The 19,931-nt window shown below is 37.4% G+C and overlaps 1 protein-coding gene across 14 annotated transcripts in view; it reads left to right on the top strand.

The window, feature by feature from the left end:
- NAALADL2 (N-acetylated alpha-linked acidic dipeptidase like 2) overlaps nt 1–19,931 on the top strand; it is a 433,689-nt gene that overhangs the window by 228,877 nt on the left and 184,881 nt on the right. For all 14 annotated transcript variants that reach the window (XM_084529574.1, XM_084529579.1, XM_084529568.1 and 11 more), the window contains one exon: nt 14,588–14,858. In XM_084529574.1, the coding sequence (XP_084385700.1) occupies nt 14,588–14,858 (271 nt within the window). The remainder of the gene's footprint in view (nt 1–14,587; nt 14,859–19,931) is intronic.

Here is a 19,931-nt window from a genome sequence, read left to right as displayed (position 1 = left end):
TCACTGTCATTAGGAGTTGCAGTGAACTCTGGTGGTGTTCCTGCAGTCAGCTCTGAATTGGAAAATAACAGATGCAGATTAAGCAGTTGTCAGGGTTCTTCCAGTACAGCTTGCACTGCGTGTACACGCGCTCACATACATGCTTATGTATTTGTATACTCCTCTCTGACTCTTGAACAAAGAAAACGTGATTTTTAAAATTGGGTTCAAAATTGCATGTTTATGATCTATGTAAGAGACTTGCTAGTTTACAGGAACAAAGGTAGTTATTTTTTGCTTGCAGTTTAACAGTTTGGGGCTTTATCCTTAATTCGGCAGCATGTGGAAGTGTGGATATTAACAAGCATTATTTCATGCATCATTGTACTTCAAATATGAACTAATAGAAACAATGCGCCTTTGAATTTCTTTAACTGTTTTCTTCTCTTCATTCAGCAATGCAGTTGTATCTTTATTGTGAAAGCACGCATGGGTTCTTGAAAGCTGCTTTAGTTGCAGGAAATGGTGTACGTCATTAAGTCACATCTTGTCTCATGTTATCTTTTGGCTACTTAGGGAGCCTTTAACCTGGTTGCTGGAGTAGTGCAGTTTATTTTACCTTTAAAATAGCAAACCTTTAAGGAGGTATGGCCCATTTGGCTAAAAAATGTTGATGTGGTGACCTCATTTCAGGAAACAGAACAGCCAGTGCTTACTATGGGTACAAGAGAAATGATGGAAGCAGACTTGTGTTGGATGGTGGCTTGCCAAGAGATTATCATTACTCTTAGGGATAGGGCTTCCTACAGAAAAAATATTTTGGTAGCTGGTTGATGAGCTTGGACTAACAAATATGTAATATTTAAAATGTGTAAATAAACCGAGCTCACTTTGATTGAGGTCAGTTTGTTCATTCCATCAGCAGAGCTGAATAAACAGTAATTTTTAGATGGAGGGCAAAGGAGTCAGGGAGGGCTTGGGACACTGATGATAATCCCTTTAGCTGAAACAGCTGCAGCTGGAGAGCCACATGAATTTACGGGGTGAATTGAGATTACTGATAAGGTGGCATATTTGAAGGCAGAATATTTGGTAGTCTCTTGAGACTAGGGCTCAGGCCTGAGTAGGTGGAAGAGGAAAAAAAACATTCAGGTGCCATTCTCTGTGAAATGTCTTGTCCTCAGAAGCACACAATGCTGCTGACTTGTCAGTCTTACACGAGAAGGTTTTATAACCGAGGAGGAAATAGGCTTCTGAACCAGATTCTTAACTCTTTAACAAAGCTCCTACGTATGTAAACTAATTTGCAGTGCTCATCATTTTATATTCCAGATTTTATTTGTTTATATGTCTAAATGTGGATATGGGATTCTAATGTTAACCATCCGTTTAAAAAAAAAATCTTGGCTGTGGATAATTTGATTAATTCAGTTTTCCCAGGTGCTGATAGGTACACTAAATATATAGCTGGAGAGAGTAATTTTGTTGATGATTTAAGAAGTGCATCCTAGCAACATAGCATAGTAAGCTATAAAGCTATTATTGTCTTCATATAAATGTGTCATTAAGCTGCATATCCTAATATAGTGGCCAAGGTGAACAGAAGATGAGATAATGCAGAGCAAGATTATTCTCACTTCCTATTTCTTAACTCTGGAAATGTTAAAATCTTACTCTAGATAAAAGACTTAAACAAAATCATCTCATAATGATTTTTTTTTTTCCGAAACCACCTGCTCTTTTGCCCCTTCAGACGAGCGGTGGCATATTAGTCATGAAGCATATGAGTAATATTTTAAAATAAAATTTAGAAACTAATTATCATGGTGGTAAAAGATTTCATCCATTTCTATAAGCATTTGTGCATTTGTTAGCTCAGAGAGCAAACTTGTAGACACAGAATGCCAAATCATCTCAGGTGATAACACTTCTCTAAAATTTTAAAACCTGTGTACAAGGTGACAAAACACTTTCCTAGGTTATTCCTCTCCTGACTCCCCAGCTGAATATCGTGACTAAATTATTGTCATAAGCCCATGTTTCTGGGGTATTTCATCTAAGTGCTTTCTCTTGTGATATGCAGGACAAGGGCTGGGGGAGATGTGGGGTCAGTTTCCTTATCAGATCAAATTTGTCCTTTCTGTCTTCACTCAAGATCTGATTGTTACACCGGGTGTTTCTACCGTCCCAAGGCTCAAAGACATCTAATTATTTGCTAATTCTGTCTGCTTGGTACATAAAGTAACACATTATGTTGGGAGCAGTGGGTTGGAGTTAGCAGGGAACACTGCAGGGGTGAAACGTGGTAGAGGTGGAGCCACCCAAGGCTTAGGTTGCCAAAGTATGGTTTGTAGTAGGAAGAGGAAGATGTGGGGGAGAGACCCTTGAAAAAATCTAACAAAGAGCAGTGAAAAGAGTTGAGTATGCAATTTATATGTTAATGTCACAGATACTTAAGAAACTTGGGATGAAATGCTGTGGTTGCATAATCAATATAGGTAGTTTGTTACTGGTAATATTTGTGTTAGTCATGTTAATAACAAATTGAGCTTCTGCCTCCTAGAGTTTCTCCACCTAGGAGACAGATGATGATCTTTATAGGAGACGTAAGAAGTAATACCAGATGACCATGCCGACACTTTTACTTTCTGCAGTGTGTCTACATGACCACGCTCAGTACATGCATACCCAGTGAAAACCTGCACTTCTGCCGAATTTTAAACACTTGTTTGTGTCCTCATGTCTGTACGTAGCTTATTTAACACCACGTTAGGGGCAAGCTAAGACTCAAAGTCATAATATCTTTATGGGGAGAGAGACAAGAAAATATACTGAAATTTACCATTGATGTGTAATGATTCTTCTTTGTATTTTTTTTTTTTTTCCAAAGATTTAATTGATACTGCAGCTTTGGAATGGAGCACTTTTCTCTTTACTGCCTAGCAACAGCCACCCCCCTCTGGCCTTCAGGTTTAACGTTGCCATCCTACAATAGCCCATTTGTACTGGCAGTAAGCAATTCAGGTGATTGCACATTAAAGCGCACGGAATACTAGGGGGCATTTTTCAGCCTTGATTCTAATTCCTGAACATCTGCATATTGCTGTTCTTTTTGTCTTTTATTTGTGCTTTTTTTCACTCAAAATTGGCTTTGAAATTTCAGTTGGAACAGAAGAGATGCTGAAAATGAATTAGAACATCTAAGTGTTACTCCATGAAAACACCACCTACTGTCCATGAGATACTGCACTTTTTAATTTCATTTTCAGCTAAAGAAGGGCCAGGATTCTGAGAGAAATCTAGAGCAGGAAAGAAAATATTGGTGAATAGGTTGCTTTTGGGGAATGAGTTACTCTCTGGGGATTGCAAAGGGAAAAAAAGGGATGTTGCATGCTGAAAGTCTAGAAACAGAAAATGGTGGAGGGGAGGAGAAGGTTCCTTGTGACTTGTTTTGGAAGACTCTACATGGTTGCGCCAATGTTTTGCCATATACACATAGGCATTCTGAGGCAATGTGCTTTTGTGAGTATATTTGATGCTCTGGGAGGACTCAGTTCAGTGAAAGTACACAGGCAGAGCTTCCTCAGAGTTCTGGCCAGGTTGCTGTCTGCACATACTGACGTATGATAAATATGGTGTGAGGCAGGCTTCAACAACTTTGTATCTCTTGCAATTAAGCTTACTTATTTATATGGGAACTGATTTTTAGGTGAAAAAAGATACCCAGTCCTAACAGTAGGTTTTCTGCACTTTGAAAATCTGACCTATTTTCTACAGTATATAATGATGTGCTCAGGACCATTCTTTCTTAAAGTAAATGAGTAATGAAAGAGGAAGGCCTTTTTGAAATTTGAGGTCAACAAAGCTGAAGGACTTTGTGAACTCACTGGAAAGCTATATGGGTGAAATCAGAATAAGGACAGTTGAGGAATAATAATTGACTTCATGAAAGCAAACAGTAATTAGATGCTAATTATTCATTTTAAATGCATGTGACGTATTTGCAGAGTCCATTTTGTGGAATTGAATTTCAGGAGGATTGAAGCAGACCAGGAGATCAGGGAAAGCCATCAGATTTCAGGGGCGGGGACTCTGAGAAATGGATGAAAGAATGTTTGGCTTAAAGTGAGATGAGGGAAGGTGATAGGGGCAATCTTCAGGTCTGGGAGGAGATAAAAAAAAAAAAATGCAAAAAAATAAGAGATTAGTCTATTCTCAACATCAGTGGTAGAAGGGAGGACATACAGTGTGCTTAAATGTAGCAGGATATCAAGATACAGTGAGATTATTTAGGATGGACGGGGACTATACTTGGAACAGGGCAGGAAAGCATCTGCCTGCAGGGACAGCAGGGTGAGCTGAGTCTGCCTTGACCCAAATGTGGTCTCGTCCAAGCCTCTCTTTTTTTAAGATTTTATGCTTGTTCCTTTGTAGAGAGCATTTTGTATATCCACAAGCAATTTGATCTGTGGTATAGCATAAATAACTTCAGAACAATGTTTTGGTTATCAGTGGTGATTTCCTCAGTTGTATATTGGAACTGAAGGGTGAGTTCAGAGATGTAAGTATTTTAAGATAAAACAAATTCAGCTGAAACAGAGTTTGGCTGGCAAGACGGTGATTATCTGAACTAAGCCATGTGATATGACGCTCATGATAACATTTTTCTTGCATAAATATGTAAAACTGGTATTGTGCCCTTTCTCCCATTTTTTTTATCTGCAGTTTTCATTTTAACTAATACACCTGACTGGACTTGTAAATGTTTCCATAAAATGTCTAAGCTAACACAGCTAGAAATTTCAGCTAGAAATTTCTTCACTTCTAATAGAATTGCACTGGTAAATTAACATACAGAGATAAGAAAGTGAAGCTGGTAACAGAAAGGTTACATGGCACTGTCTTCTGGTTGGCTGAGGTTCTTCTGTATGTAGGGTTAACTTATTGAGATCCATCAGGTAAAATGAAGCTTTAATCTTCTTTTTAGTTTTAAAAATTAAACATTTATTTGGGGATTTATCTAATTCCGTATCATTCTTAATCTTCAAATAATGGATAGCTTTTCTAAACATTGACAAGTTTTTCTAGGATTTCAGGTTAGGATGCTCTCTTAATTCCTTAGTATCCTTTGGGAAATGGGATTTTATTTAAAAATTGAATCATATGGTTTAAATAAAGATATCCAGTGCTGTCAGAATAACACTTAGTGTTCAATCTAATTGCTTTTCAGTTTGTGGTATAACACAATGATTGGGAAATGAAAGGAATAAAATACTGCCAGTTGGGTAGTATTGAGATTTTTTTTTGATCAGCAGATTATATAAAAAGCAAGGTTTCAAGTTTTTTGATCAATAGGTTTTCCTTATAAAAAAGCATTAGTGAAACATCCATTGCTATTCACATCCATATAGAATTTGTCTTTTGCCATGAGTAAACATGATTGTCTCAGACAGTAAAATATATCACTGGGGCTTGATTATGCAGCTGGCCCCATTTTATCGAGACATTGGCATATTTCCTGTGGTCTGTGAAGAAAAGAAGATTATATCATAGTGAAGTTTTGCTGGGTCAATACTCAGCCTGTGAAAACATGGTTATACGCAGCACTTTCAAGGTGGGAGACTTAATTTTTTGGTGTCCTTCACCTGCAGTATGCCTTGTGCTCCACATCGTGACCTGTTAGAAGATGCAGGGCACTAATGTTTGGAGCTTCAGGCCTGGATTTCCTGTTGCATTGGGAGAAGAGTACTAAATCCCTCTGTAAAAAAAACTAGACCTATAAATTTCAAATAAAATGATATTCCCTTTGCTATCTTTAAAAGGAAAACTAAGATATCCTTGTATGTCTAACATAAAAGTTTAGGTTAAGGCATACAGAATACTGTTGTATTTTACGACATAATGTAAATTTATTTAAAATACTTCAGATAAAATTGGATGAAGATATAGATTGTGATGTTTCCTCTCACTCCATATGTTATAGAGGAAAACCTGTCTTTTGTGCCTGGAAACTAACAATTATGGAAGTTAATAGGAAAAAGACAATGCTGCTGATTTTACTGATTTTGAAATAAAATGGCATTATTTTGAGAGATCTTGTAAACAGGATTGTTTAATGAAAAAAAAAGGTTTCTTGTCTATGTATCTCCATTCTACATACACTTAAAAATATTGTCATTTCATTTGTAGAAAATAATTTGCTATATTAAAAACAATAAATACATGAAGGAGTGGATCAGTTCTCTTTGTGGTAAGCATTTGAAGACAGAAGATTGATTTACTTCCTTTCACCTAAACCTTTCTGTAAACAAGAGGAACAGTGAATCATGGCAATGAATTCTTTTATGCTGAAGTATGCGATTTAAAAGGTAACTTCCCTCTCCGTTGGCATCTGGCATTAACGGTCTTTGGGATTTTGAATAATGGCCTATTTCGAGGGTCTGGATCTGTCACTCTCCAGATTAAGGTTTCTGTGGTTCATTAACTATTCTGAAAATGGATAATGATCACCATCCTTTTTTTAGTGTGTCTCCAGAATGATGGGGGAGAAATGCTAAATGACATTCACATCTGCCTCTATGCTAGTTAATTAAGCAAGGTGTGTCATATAAAACTGAGTGATTTAAAAAAAAAAAAAAAATTGAGGATTTTAAATAAAGTTTAAGATACTTCTATAACTGAAACCCTCAAGTGTGAATCAGGCAACTTGGTTGGTAGGTCTACTTCTGTAATTGCCTACCTGTTTGTCCTTGAGTGATTTGCTTATGCTAAGCATTTTCAAAAACTTTAACAGATTTGTGTTTTTCAGTTCTTAAGCATCTGGCTTAAAATCAAAGTCAGCTGCCTTTCAGATTTTGCAGACATCATTACAAGTGATCAAAAACTGATAATTTCTTATGTTATTGCATGGCAGCAGAACTTTAGCTGATTACTTGTGACTGTAGTCCATTGCTACTATAGTAAAATGAGCTCAATTAAACAACCTTCACTCTGGCCAATGCACTTTACTGTATTTTGATGAGCTCTGTTGATAAACCAACTCATTTGTAAAGTAATGCAGTAACATTGATCATTTGCTATCCATTTTCTGTACTGCAAGTAAAGCTAGTATGAAGGTAGTCTTTTTTTTTTTTTTTTTTTTTTTTTAATGTATTCAGAACAGTTTCTACCAGATTTATAACCCAGATAACACATTTTACATATATTCAGATCTTTTTGGCTGACTTGTAAAGAATGTGAATCAAGTAAACTCTTCAGTTCTTTGCCCAGCAATTTCTGCACTCAAACACTAGTGTACACATGCAGTATGTTTTAGACTCTAAATAAGAGATGTTTATAATTGGTATTTGCTGATACTGATGATTCATGAAATACTGGGAATATTAGCTCCATTGCTGTAAAAGACTATATTTAGGAGAATAGAACAAAAGCCATTCTTGCGCTGGGATGCAATTTATTCCTACAGTTTCCTCTGAAATTATGACTGTGAAGAATTACTAAAAGTAAGAGTAAAATGACTCTAGTTCCAAGTAGATATAAACTCGTATGGTTTAAAACACCAAAAACAAAAAACAAAAAGTGCATGCTCACCATGTAATGTAATATATTTGCAAATGGAGTACTTGGCAGATACTTAGTTTTCAAAGTTTGGAAGCCAGTGGGGGTGATTTCCACAAATGTCAGCTGATGATTTGTTGGTGGATCTGGCCACATACTCTGTGGCAATTTAACTCATGAAATAAACTCATAAGTCATATGATGACTTTAGCTTGTGTACTGTTCAATAACTGCTCTCACCAATTTTCTTTCTCCATCAATAAAAAGATGCAATTGATAGTTTTCCATTAATAGACCATTAAAATATGATTTTGTGCATTAAAAATATTTTAAAGTACTGTTACTCTGTTTGTCTGATGTTGGAATCAGTGAGGCATTGGGTATTGCCACTGGTGTTTATTTCCACAGTGAAAGATTCCACAATAAAATAATTGCTGTTTGTTAAACAAATAGGTCTAAGAAGAACATGTTTAGCTTAAAATGGCATATTATTGCTGAAAATTAAGGTGAATGCTCTCAAAGAAGTCACAGGTATTCAGAGCTATAGATTACTCAAAAGTCTTCTAAGCTTAAAATAGACTAGAATAGCAGTAGGGAGATTTTGTATGTGCTTGCCATGTTTTTACTTTTTTTCTGAGCAATCATTTGATGGGCATTTACTGGAAGTAGTATTGGCATTCTTATCTTCTGAAGCATTTCGAAGATTTGGATGCTGGCTAGATTTCATATAAATGACAGCCAAATCTCTTAGAAAACTTTGGAAAGCTCACCTACGGTCAATTTATGACTTTGCAATGTTTAGTGTACAGGAACAATGAATTGCTTGTTTTGCAATAAAATGTAGAAACACGGAATGAAAGAATTGGTCATTTTTCAATGCCTTTCACCATCTGCCTTGAATGCAAGTTTGGCTTGCATCCTGATGTTGGCAAGTGAGGTTTGAACTATCTCCGTTACTTTTATTTAAAACATATAAAAGGGATTTGACTGTCTGTTGCAGCAGGGAGTAGCAATATGCTTAGTAGTCCTGCAGTGAACAAAACAATGTACAAAATAGCCACGTTTGGAAGCCAGCAGGGGCTGAGATTTGAGTGTCTCCAATCCCATGACAAAGAATTCGGCAGAAAAATGAGAGGTTTGACCTGCAACTGTTGTGCATGTAATTATACCATGATAGGAGAGGGTACGTATGCTTGGGTACCCCTGCAAAAGTTTAATAGCGAGGTGGACCTAGACATAGGACAAAAAAGCTGTGAAGTTTTGTTGAAAAGTACTTTTGTGCTTACTCATGGTATCATATTCTAAAGAGATGATGCAAATCCCCCCCTTTTTTTTTTGTGTGTAAATATGCAAAAGCCATAGTGCACATGATGTTAAAGTAAATGGAGAAATAAACACTTCTTTTTGCTATAGAATTCTATGGCCACATCTAGAGCTGGTATTCTATTGTCACATGTTATGTATTTTAATGGGTTTATGAATTACTTTTATTCTGTGGAGAATGAACTGTCATTAAAATACTGCTTCATGCCAATAGCATGTAGCACCTCTGTATTGCAGATTACTACTACTGTGTAGTGTCCATAGACACGCTGGTGCAGATCAAGAAGTGCTTTGATGGCAGAAGTGATAGATGGCTACCCAAGACTTGAACATGCTTTTGGCTGTCCTGTTAGTAGGACAGTCCAAGCATTTGTCACTGTATCGAGATGAGCTGTGTGTAGGTCCATCAGGCAGAACGGGTTACAGGGAGGGACTTAGAGGTGGTAGGTCCTGCCTGCAGAGGCTGCTGCAGTGGCTCATCCACCCAGCCAAAAAACAGGCGTACGTAAGAAGGAGCATCTTGTCATGTAGCGGCTGTATCTAGTGTCCAGCTGTTATGTTTAGCCATACCTTTGCATTGTGCTCATGCTCTCGGCCTGCATCACCTTGTCTGTGTGTGATTTAGGAAGTGGTGTCCCCATGGTCACTGCAGTCCCCATCGTGTGACATGAAAGAACACAGCACTGCATTTCTTGTGACCCATGGCTACCGCAAAAATAATGTCAATATCACTGTGAAATATATGCCCAGAGCATGCAGAATGTAGAGTGATGGCAGATGTGAAGAGAACATGTCATGGGACTGCTTCAGCAGCTGCTGGAGGCCTTGCAAGGTCCCCTAAAGAACCTGACATGGTTCTTGGTACCTTCAGACAACTGTATCCCCTCTGCGCCAAGCTGCCTGCAGTCAGCTGCTTACACCACGAGAATGTTTCTCTTAAATAATTTAACATGCTGATAAATATTTTTCCTCTCTTGTACTTGGAAGTTTTCTTTTGGAATCAGCAAATTTGTGGCAGTCAGTCTGGACCACGAGAAATGCGATTGGGCGGGCTGGAGACCGGCCAGTGGAGCCCCCTAATTAACAAGAACGTGTAATTAAAATGCAGGCAGATGTGGCTTGGGCAGGTGGTATTTCCTGGAAACATTTGGGTCGCTGTGTCTACACACAGTAAACGTGATAGATGCAAACAGATACTGTATCAGCAACTGGGAAAAATGCTTGTGCATATGCTGAACAGTTGGTCCACGCGAGTGCTGTGCACACGTCCAGCACTTTTGAAGCAGCAACATCTCTGCTTGTAGTGGGATGAAACCACAAGAAAATATGAAAATATGTACTCAGCATATGTACGCATTTTTAAAACTCGGCCTGGACACATTTGCAGGTAGGCAAAAAAGACATATGCATGGAAACCTATAAATATAATAACCCCATATGATGTGTTTCTTGCATTCTTTTTGATCATCTGCTACCAGTTACTGTTGTAAACAACATATTAGCTGAGATACCACTTTGATCTGACATCGGTTTGAAAAAAATCTTGTATAGTGAATTCGTTGTGACCCCCAAACTTTGAAAACAGCTACCCAGACAAAAAACTGGCACATAAAAACTCCAAAATTATATTTGTTCTCCTTCTTAAACCCTAATTTCAGCAAACTGGAAGGAAAAAAAAAAAAAAAGTAACATTTAAAAATCGTGAAAATAAAAATTGGATACACTTCTAACTGGAAAAGTGGAACTCAAAGTTGTCCGTTAATAGGCCAGGAAACGTAGGCAGATATTAGTCTAGACATTAAATCGTTAAAGAAAAAAAGCAACTTTTTCATAGAGGAGTTTTTCATATATGAGGGAAATTTTTCTCCCTGGAGATTTTTAAAATTAAATTTGTAGAATTCTGCTGCAGGCTTAGACTTGTTTTTATTTATGGATTGATTGATTGCATTGGGTTAATACGATTGATAAGGAGTGGTTGTACTATTAAATCGATCCATCTTTTGATTCTTGCAGTGACCTGTTGCAATTTGTCAGTACCTTTTTGAATGGTGTTCTGCAGTGTCCCAGTATATCACCAGCAGCAAGCAGCTGGTTTGTTTGCAGTATATTGTTCTCTTCTTTAGGAAATTCTTGTACAAAATGCTCTAACAACAAATGGTTCTCCATTAAGCTGCTTCAGCTCCATGTTTCCCATGGTTACCAATTTTAAAATGAAATTTTTGTATTTTGTGCCTGCATGTGCCTGTCCTCATTTATCTTTTATAATCATCTGTTAAATATTGGTCTTTTGAAACTGCAGAGGCTGCGGAAAGAATGGATTCATTACAGATGTATCTTCAGCTTATTTCAAATTATTTCTGTAGTTACAGAGCTTTGAACCTTCAGCAATACTGGTGTGTTTGTCTTAACTCACCAGGACATTCAACTGATCAGGCAGTAAAATAATCTTGTTTATATTGGAAGTCAAAGATTGTGTCTTCAGAAACGTTTTCTTCATCTTTTCATCATATCAAAGTGGAAAACTTTATTGGAAGTAAAATAGTGTATGCTTTCAGAGTTAAGTGCAATTATATTCTTTTTTCTTTTTTTTTTTTTTTTTTTTTTTTTTCAATTCAGAAACCAAGCGTACTTGAGATGGAGCAAAACACGCATGAAAACAAGTTTATGGTCCGTTTTGATCTGTTAGTTCAATATCTTATCCAAATCTGATTTGTACTAGAAAGTAAAAGAAAATAACTTGTAGAAATCCCTTGGAGAGCATCAGATAAATACACAGTATTATTCTGATGGTTATTGTTATTAACATTGATTCTAACTTGAGACCAATTCTTACACCCTTGGTGGCTCCACTTCAATAAATTATGCAGATTTACAGTAACTGAGATCTGACCATTAACTTTGCGGTTATTCCCATTGACTGAAGCTAGACACATAGCTGAATAAAGGGCTGTTTTAATGTGCGGGAATACAAAAATTTGGCTGAAGTTATTAAAGGTCATACTGTAAATGGAAATTGGCAATCGCGTTGCTATTGATTCCTACTGAGTATGCTTGCAGAAGTGAGAGGCATAATTGTCTTCAGGGCCTGTTTTGACTGCTTAAGTCTTACTGCTATGAATCTTAATGCTCTGGCAGTTTTAGATGTAAGTTACGGGACATGATGTAGAGACTGACTATGAAGTGTGTGGAAGTGTTGTGTTTTTTTGTTTTTTTGTTTTTTTTTTTTTTTTAGCAGCCAAGATGGACTGGCAGACAAACTTGATGCTCTTCTAAATTTGGTCTGTCTTAGGAAATACTGTTTTTACATTGCATTTGTTGTTGAGATGGTATGTAATAAGAATAATGGGTTAAATTTGCTTTGGGTTTTAAGTCCATGAAGTCAGCAGAATTATATCAAGGGTAAGTGCAGGACAGTCATTGTAGGAAATCTGTAAAACAACAACCCTCGGTACTGTGTTGCTTGTAAGAGCTATCAAAATAGTCTTATATGTGCTGATTTATTTTAATATAAGGTTTGCTTGTGATTTGCAATTTGATTTTAACATCCTATAAAGAAATTATGGAGTGAACAGTTAATGTGCTCATTTCTTTAACTTAATCAGTTCTGTTGTCGCAAAAGTTTCAAAGACACACTTACTTAATTACAAAGTAGAAAGTAACTTTGCTTGTATTACTGAGCGAGTAGCTTTGTTATTGTATCCCTGTCTTCTTTCAATGCTTAGTTCCTTTTATTGAAACTGGTTCCTTCTTGTTGCAATGTGTTATAACCTTTTTGTCCTGGGATAAGTTTCTTGAAGTTGTAAGTTATTTATCCTATTAATGGTTCCATCACCAGTGGGATATGTGAATGTTCTGTTAATGATTGTTAATCAAACAACTTTCTGTGTTTCTGCAGTGCCCAAGTTTATGTCATTGCATTAGTGGGAGCAGATGAAATTGGAAACTTGTAATATACTACTGATTGGTTTAACTTGTTCATTTTCTGTAGATTTTTTGAAGACTTATTTTACATAATTTAAAAATATAATCTCTGCAAGAATAACCTTTGCCAATTACTCCTCCTGACATGATCTCTGAAGTCTTTAACATAAATCCAGGGTTCTTGTAAAGGCTGTGAACTTCGTACATTGATAACCTGGTTACTGTGATGCAGGCAGTGATACAACACAATTCTTTAAACTTAAAGAATTGAAATTTATTTTTTAAATTTGTTTTGTAAATCCATTGTATATTGGAATCTTTATTTAATCCAGATTATGCACACCGATCACACTGGTGTTTTTTGAGTGTTTTGAAGGTTATAACAGATTCTACAACTTCACTCTTTTTTTTTTTTTTTTTTTTTTTTTTTAAGGCTTTGTTGTGTTGGGGTAGATGAGGATTCTTTGTGCTTTCTTTCCATCATAATTGTTCCTTGGTGGTGTATTCCTTGGTGCTGTTGCAGACCCTGGCATGGTCAGCCTGCTCTGCCCTGCCTGCAGTTTCTGCAGCTCATGGCTCAGTGTCACAGGGTGTCTATAAATGCAAGCATGCACTTGGTGGGACTCTCAAATATCTATCACCTGCAGTAATGGTTTTAAAATGAATATACATTATCAAATATTGGTTTTAGTGTGTGCAGGATGGCTGGGGTACTTTTTAAAGTTCTAAGGGTTTTTTGAGGACGGTAAAGCATCTAAATATCATTTTGAAAATCATCTTTCTGTGAAGCAAAGTTTGTGAACAGGACTTCCTGGCAGTATCACTGTATTTGTGCTTGAAAACCATTACCTTTAATTTTGTCCCTCAATCCTGAGAGCTTCCAATCTAACAATATCAACAAAAAAAATAGAACATGTTCAAGAAACTCAACAAATATTCCTTAAGTTTTTGTACTGCATTTAGATAGCACATTTTTTTTGAATAATGCTGCTTTTTATTTGTGTCCTACTTTGCTTACGTAAGTAAGTCATCTAAAATTATCCATAAAATACTTTCTACATCTGGGACTTTCTAGCACTTGCTAGCAGGAGGGTGGCCCTTCCATGCTGTCACCATTTTTGTCCTACATGTATGATCTGTCTGGTAGCAGGTGTTGTACAGTGATACAAGCCCGGTAGTGATATAAACCCAAACCAACCTACCTCAAGGCCCTGTTGGCCCATCTGGTCAATACTGCCAAATTGATTTTTAGGCTCATGTCGTGTGCATGCCAAGCTGTTGGCTCAGGTGGGAAGTCTGAGGAACGCCTTTGCACAACTAACACAATATTTGGGGAAACAGTTTCATTCTGCTTAGCAAATTTGCGTTACTTGATGATTTTAAGCCAAACATAACTAATTTTCCACACCACTCGCTCCCTGAAGTCACTGAAATATTACTTCAGACTGCATTCTTTTCTACTAAATGGTTGATTAAATTGATGGTGTCAGAAATTTAAGCAGATCCATGGAGATGAATTTTGAAACAATTGTTATGATAATTTCCATTGATTCTTTACATTTCAATTGGGTGTGTTTCCTATAAACATTTTTTCCATACTTTGATTTCCCCCAAAGTGGTTGTGTTTGCCTTTTAAATGGTAAGAAATTATTTGCAAAGAAAAGGAAAGGTGATTCATTTGTTATGCACGTTTGATGATCCATCATGAATCCCATGTTTCATTCAAGTAATGTAGACTGCTGCATGTTAGGGTGCAAGTGTCTTGGTGGGAAGTAACGTGAAAACTGTTTGCTTGTTTGTTCCCCAGAGATTTGTTACCGTTCTCTAGAGAAGATGATGTAGACACTGCAATGAAAATTCTGGTTCAATGGACTTCTTATGGCCTTGAAGATGTCCAGCTGGTAAATTATTCTGTTTTGCTTGACCTACCGGGCTCTACTTCAAACACAATAACTCTGAAAAACAGCGGCGAATGCTTTTATCCTGATGGACAGCAGTGCAACAGAGGGACCAAAACTCTTCATAGCCAAGACCTTCTGTACTCATATGCAGCTTACTCTGCCAAAGGAACACTTGAGGTAACGCAACTGTTTGTCATTTGTGTTGAAATAGTCAGCTTCCATTGAACTTGGCTGGCAAAGTAAACGTGACAATTGACCAGCCTTAAGATAACTGTGATAAATACCAGTAAAAATCTCAAGTCAAACTTAAAAAATAATCAAACCTGAAGGTTTCTTGTGTTGGTGTTAGGTTTATGTTTTTTGTTTGTTTGTTTGTTTTGTTTTTAATAAGTATCTCAGTTGATGAATTGGTACTTGTTGTTTGGGTGTGAAAATATGAAAGCTGTCATGATCTACATTTTCTGTCTGAGCATAAACCTCAATGTATATTTCTGAAATATAAGAATTTCAATGTAAATGTACTGTTGTATTTCTCCTTTTTAAAATACTATATATTACCTTCAGTGATGCAGGGGGGTGTGAGTGGTGACTATGTCTTAGTTTTCTTTATTAGTTTTCTTTTTTAGTTCATTTTCATGACTTAAAAAGTTAAAAGACTACATAGGAAAAGTTGGTCTTGATTTTGGAGGGTAGCTCTTCCAAAATATCTTTATATTTTATGAATATTTTATATTGCATATCAGTTACTGAATTTCGAGCAGTAAAATTCAACTGTTATTCACTTTGTTTTTGCTTGTGACAGTGTTTGCCCATAATGTTTATTGATAAAATGTAATGCATTGTGAAAATCTTGGAATGAGTAAAAATGGTGAAAGTTGCATCATGTTAACCAGCCCATTTTATGGACTACTGACATCATTTTGAAATTTGGACATTCAGAAATTTGAGGGCTGGTAGAAATTCATATCCTCCAGTTTCTCATCCTGCTTCAGTTTGTCCTTCTGGAAAGTATCAAAGCCTTTTGGTCCAAAGGATTTAGTCCAGAGACAAGGAGGACTGGAGTTCTCATTTTCCTCTGGGAGAAAGACTTCTCTCCATCTTGTGGTTTTGTGCACTGTTTTCCAGATTGAGTTTCATGCTCATTATCACCGTAGAGCCTCTGTACTAGGGCTCTATCAATGAATAAACCCATAAAATAATAACTTCGTATTGAGGCTTGATGTTTAGAAGTGAAATGAAGTAAGCAATGGTAAGTCTTAACTTGCATCGTGTACAGTTCAACTTTTCTGTGGGCAAGTAAAAAGTACTAATGAATGGGTTTAGCTTATCACATTTATCACTCAGTATATACTTTCTCACAGTAACCTAATAAGAGTAGCTGTAATGAGATAAAAGTACAGTTGTGGCCTTTGAGATTTATTTCATGAAAATAAATGCGTTGCTAGCAAATTCATCAGATTAAAGGAAATTGAATGTACTAGGGAGAATCTTTGACGTTATTACCAGCAACACATGTACCACTTCTAGACACTTTTCTCTGTGATTGAATTCTGAAGAAATGACCACATACACTGCCTGTATACTATCAACAGGGATGTTCCTTGGCTTTGACAAAAACCTTGGGAGCTTGCATTTGAGTCAAAGGATGGCTCCCTGTGCACAATTTTACAGTCAGTTTTTGAGATACCTAGCACCCTCAGAGATGTTTTCTTCTATTCTTTGAAAAGTCTACCCTAAATGTCTTTAAATCAAATTTTGTCTAAAAGGGAAATTTGCCTGTTTATTTAGTCTACAGAGAAATTAGTAGCAATCTAACCTTTCTGTTTTTTTTGTTTGTTTGTTTGTTTGTTTGTTTTTTTATCATACACAATAATCTTTACTATTTAAAGTAATGGAGGTAGAAAAACTTTGAATGAGGTGTAGCAGGTGGTGTCTGTTGTTGGATTCAGCCATCAGAAGGTGACTTGATTGCTTGCAGTGGAACTACAAATTGTGTATTTTGAATATGTTGCAGTTGGTCGTGATTGCAAAATCACGAGGGTTTTCCTGCAAAAAGATACTCTTGTAACAGCTACTCATAATCTGAATAATTTTCTTTCAAATGTGACACATCCTTAGTAGAAAATTTCTATTATGTGTCACATAATCAGGTTGAATTGCTAATATTGCTTGAATGCCGCTGCTCCATTGTATTTCATTTGTATATTTGGTTTGCAAGAAGTTCAAGCACGTAAAACCATTAGCTCATTGCAGTCTGTCTACCAGCAGAGGTACAGCTCTACTTTCATGTTGACAAGGTTATTTGTAGAATAGCGGGACTCATTTTCTTTGATGACCTGTCATGTCCATTCATCACATGGCCATTGTATATGAGCCGTCCAATTTGTGCTTTCTGGTAACAGTCTAAACAGCATTTGTGATATCTGAAATCTACTTCAAAAACCTACTTAGTGCCATTGTGATGGATGGTGCACTTTACTACTTCTTTATAATTCATTGGGCCCTGAAAAGGTGACACTGTTTACCCATCACGGTGACAGGCAAGGCAGCCTACAGTTCTGGAGAGAGCTGTCTTGTCAGTTTTAAAATAGATATTGCAGTGGTTATGTAAATAATATACCATAGACCAGGTCAGCCTAAAGAAAGAGTGATATACCTGAAATATATTTTTATGAAAAGTTAAATACCAACCACCTTTTATAGTGTTTAAGCCTTTTGTCTGCTTAATGAAAATGGGAAAGCCACTCTGGCCCACAGTGCATAAAAAAGGGACACTGCACGGCATCGAATGTATGCGTTAAAGGAAAATGTGCTGTCAAACAGCACCTAGCCAGCCTCCAAGCAGGTGCAGCGCAGTGCATCTGAATGTGCTGTTCCCTGCCTGTGTTGTGTGATCGTCCTCACGAGCTGAGCCGTGTGTGCTGTCCTTGTTAGGTGCTGGAAGGACAAGCCAGAGAGCTGCTGTTGTGGTCCGAGGAGAGGTTTGGGGAACCTGTGCAGACTGTGCGCTTCTTTGGGTACCAAATTTGTGAGTCGTGCCAGCGCAGGTGTGCCTTATAACCAGCAGGCAGTGGTGATCCTCCTGAGTGCAGAGAAGTATGAGCACAGTGATGCCTGGGATGGATCCGCGGCAGAAGGTGCATGGCTGCGAGAAGGCCCGCAGAGAATTTCAGGCAAAGACAAGCAGCCCGTGCCCATTCTGCAATGCCCCCTGTTCCTTTAGTAACAGTAAAGAGAATACTGGCAGATGTCATGGTGTGCTGAGACAGTATTCGAGGCTGGACTAATTAAAGCAAAATGAAGATGATCTTTACTTTGCATTCTCTATTTGTAAAGTTTTATGCAAGTTGAAGTTTTCCTCACATTCACTTCAAGGATTTAAAGTTTATTCACTTTTTGCTTTATGGAAGTGTTCACAGAAACTTTAGCAATCCTAAATCTGTTTTAATATCTTAAACAGATATTTAGTATCCTTTGTTGTGTAGCATTACCTTATGCGTTGCTGTATCCCTCTAATTCTTCAGGAAAAACATCTCCCTGTGGGCTGCACCAGCTCCCTGTTAGGTCTTTGTTGTTCCTGTTTTTATTTATTTTTTCATTTTTATCATGGACACTCTCAGCAAGTCTGGGAAAACATTGCTTTCCGTTCCTTGGACCTCACACCCTGAAAGGACCATGCTGGTTCAAGAAGCAGGGGCAGATGCAAGACCAGCACAAGTATTGGCATGTGCTGCGTGAAGAATCCTTGAAACGGGAATATAAATGTGGACAGGAATCTGAAGACTTTGTGGATGGAAGTGAATCATACCCATCTCCAAAGCAGCTCTCCCAACACCCAGCACCTCTCCTTTATGATTCAGCCTCTCCTCCATCCCTGTTCCCTGCCTGCTTGGACTCCAGTGCTTCACCTTGCTTCCCTGCCATCATTCATGTGCTCTGACTGACTACCCATGTCTCTGTTCCAAATGTCTGCTGCTTTTAGGCATTTTTGTTCCCAGCTCAGCCAGCAATATCTTTGTTTTGGAGGGGCAGAGAAGTGAGAATGCCGACTGTTTGCCCCTGTGTCTGCAGTATGCAGAAGAGATGCTCTACATCTGTTGATAACATATCAGCCTGCTCTGGTTCATTTGTTTCAGTGACGTTTTCTCAGCTAAATGAGAACCCACCACAGAGATTAATGCAACCTGGAATGATACAAGAAGTGCAAACCCATATGTTAAGCTCATTTAGTGGTGATCTCACCATTTTTCAATCCTGGCAAGGCAGGAATAAGGGTAGCAGTGTGCAGATTCCCACCAGATTTTGCATAAGGAGAGGGGATTTGCTCACTCCATCAGATAACCCATTTTCCCATGGCTGTGCTGAGATTTCTATTTCCCCATCCGTCCCTTTCTTTCACAGGTTCTCCACTCTGTGCAGGAAGATGGGAGTCTTCGTCTCCTTGGACACCAGTTCCTCTAATCTTATTGACTGTGTGCCCTACAGTCCCCTTCTCTCTCTGCTAAGTCTTTGCAGTACTGCAGCACTCCTCTGTTGCCTTGCAGTACTTAAATTGTCTATATTTCTAGCTCTGTAACAAAAAGTTATGAGTTCCTCTGGAGGGACAAAGCATCAGGAACTCCTTGACCCAACAGCTTGCTTTCATTTGATTTGGTTTCTTTGTGCTGCAAATGTTATTAGTGCACCCTTATTATTTTTTAATCTTCCCTCTAGCTAATCAGTAGTAATTTCCTTAACAGTATTTCTGAATTAAGATTGGTTTCAGCAGTTTGGTTTTAGAATATTTTAAAAATATTCCCAGGTTATTTTATCCCCAGGCAAAATTTCCAAATGAGCCTTCTGCAGCATGCTTACTTGCACTTCTTGAATTCCAAAGGCAGAGAGTGCATATAATTCAGATTAAATAATCACAGCATCTCACCCTAACTCTTCCAGTCATTTGTGATGGCACATTGGTGAAAAATATCAAGCTAGGGGGAATCTTGATACAAGTGTATACTTAATTCTTTTAGGCATGCCAATTTAGTTCATTATTATCTTTATTAACATTTTCTAAAATTTCTTCTCCAAAGAGACATGCACTAGCTAAAATGAATCCCTAGCAACTGCAGTCAATTTGCAGATGGCTAGGGCTATAGGTTGAATAACACATGCACACAAATGAGAAGGATCCTGTGATTTTTGTAACATTTAGATGGTTTAGAGGAGCTTTATTTATCCTTTATTTATAGAAGAGTTTCTTAGAAACCT

Source organism: Aythya ferina (assembly GCF_964211825.1).
Source record: "Aythya ferina genome assembly, chromosome: 9".
In the NCBI taxonomy this organism is placed as follows: Eukaryota; Metazoa; Chordata; class Aves; order Anseriformes; family Anatidae; genus Aythya; species Aythya ferina.
Note: the sequence above shows the minus strand (reverse complement) of the source record. Positions and strands in the feature narration are given on the sequence as shown.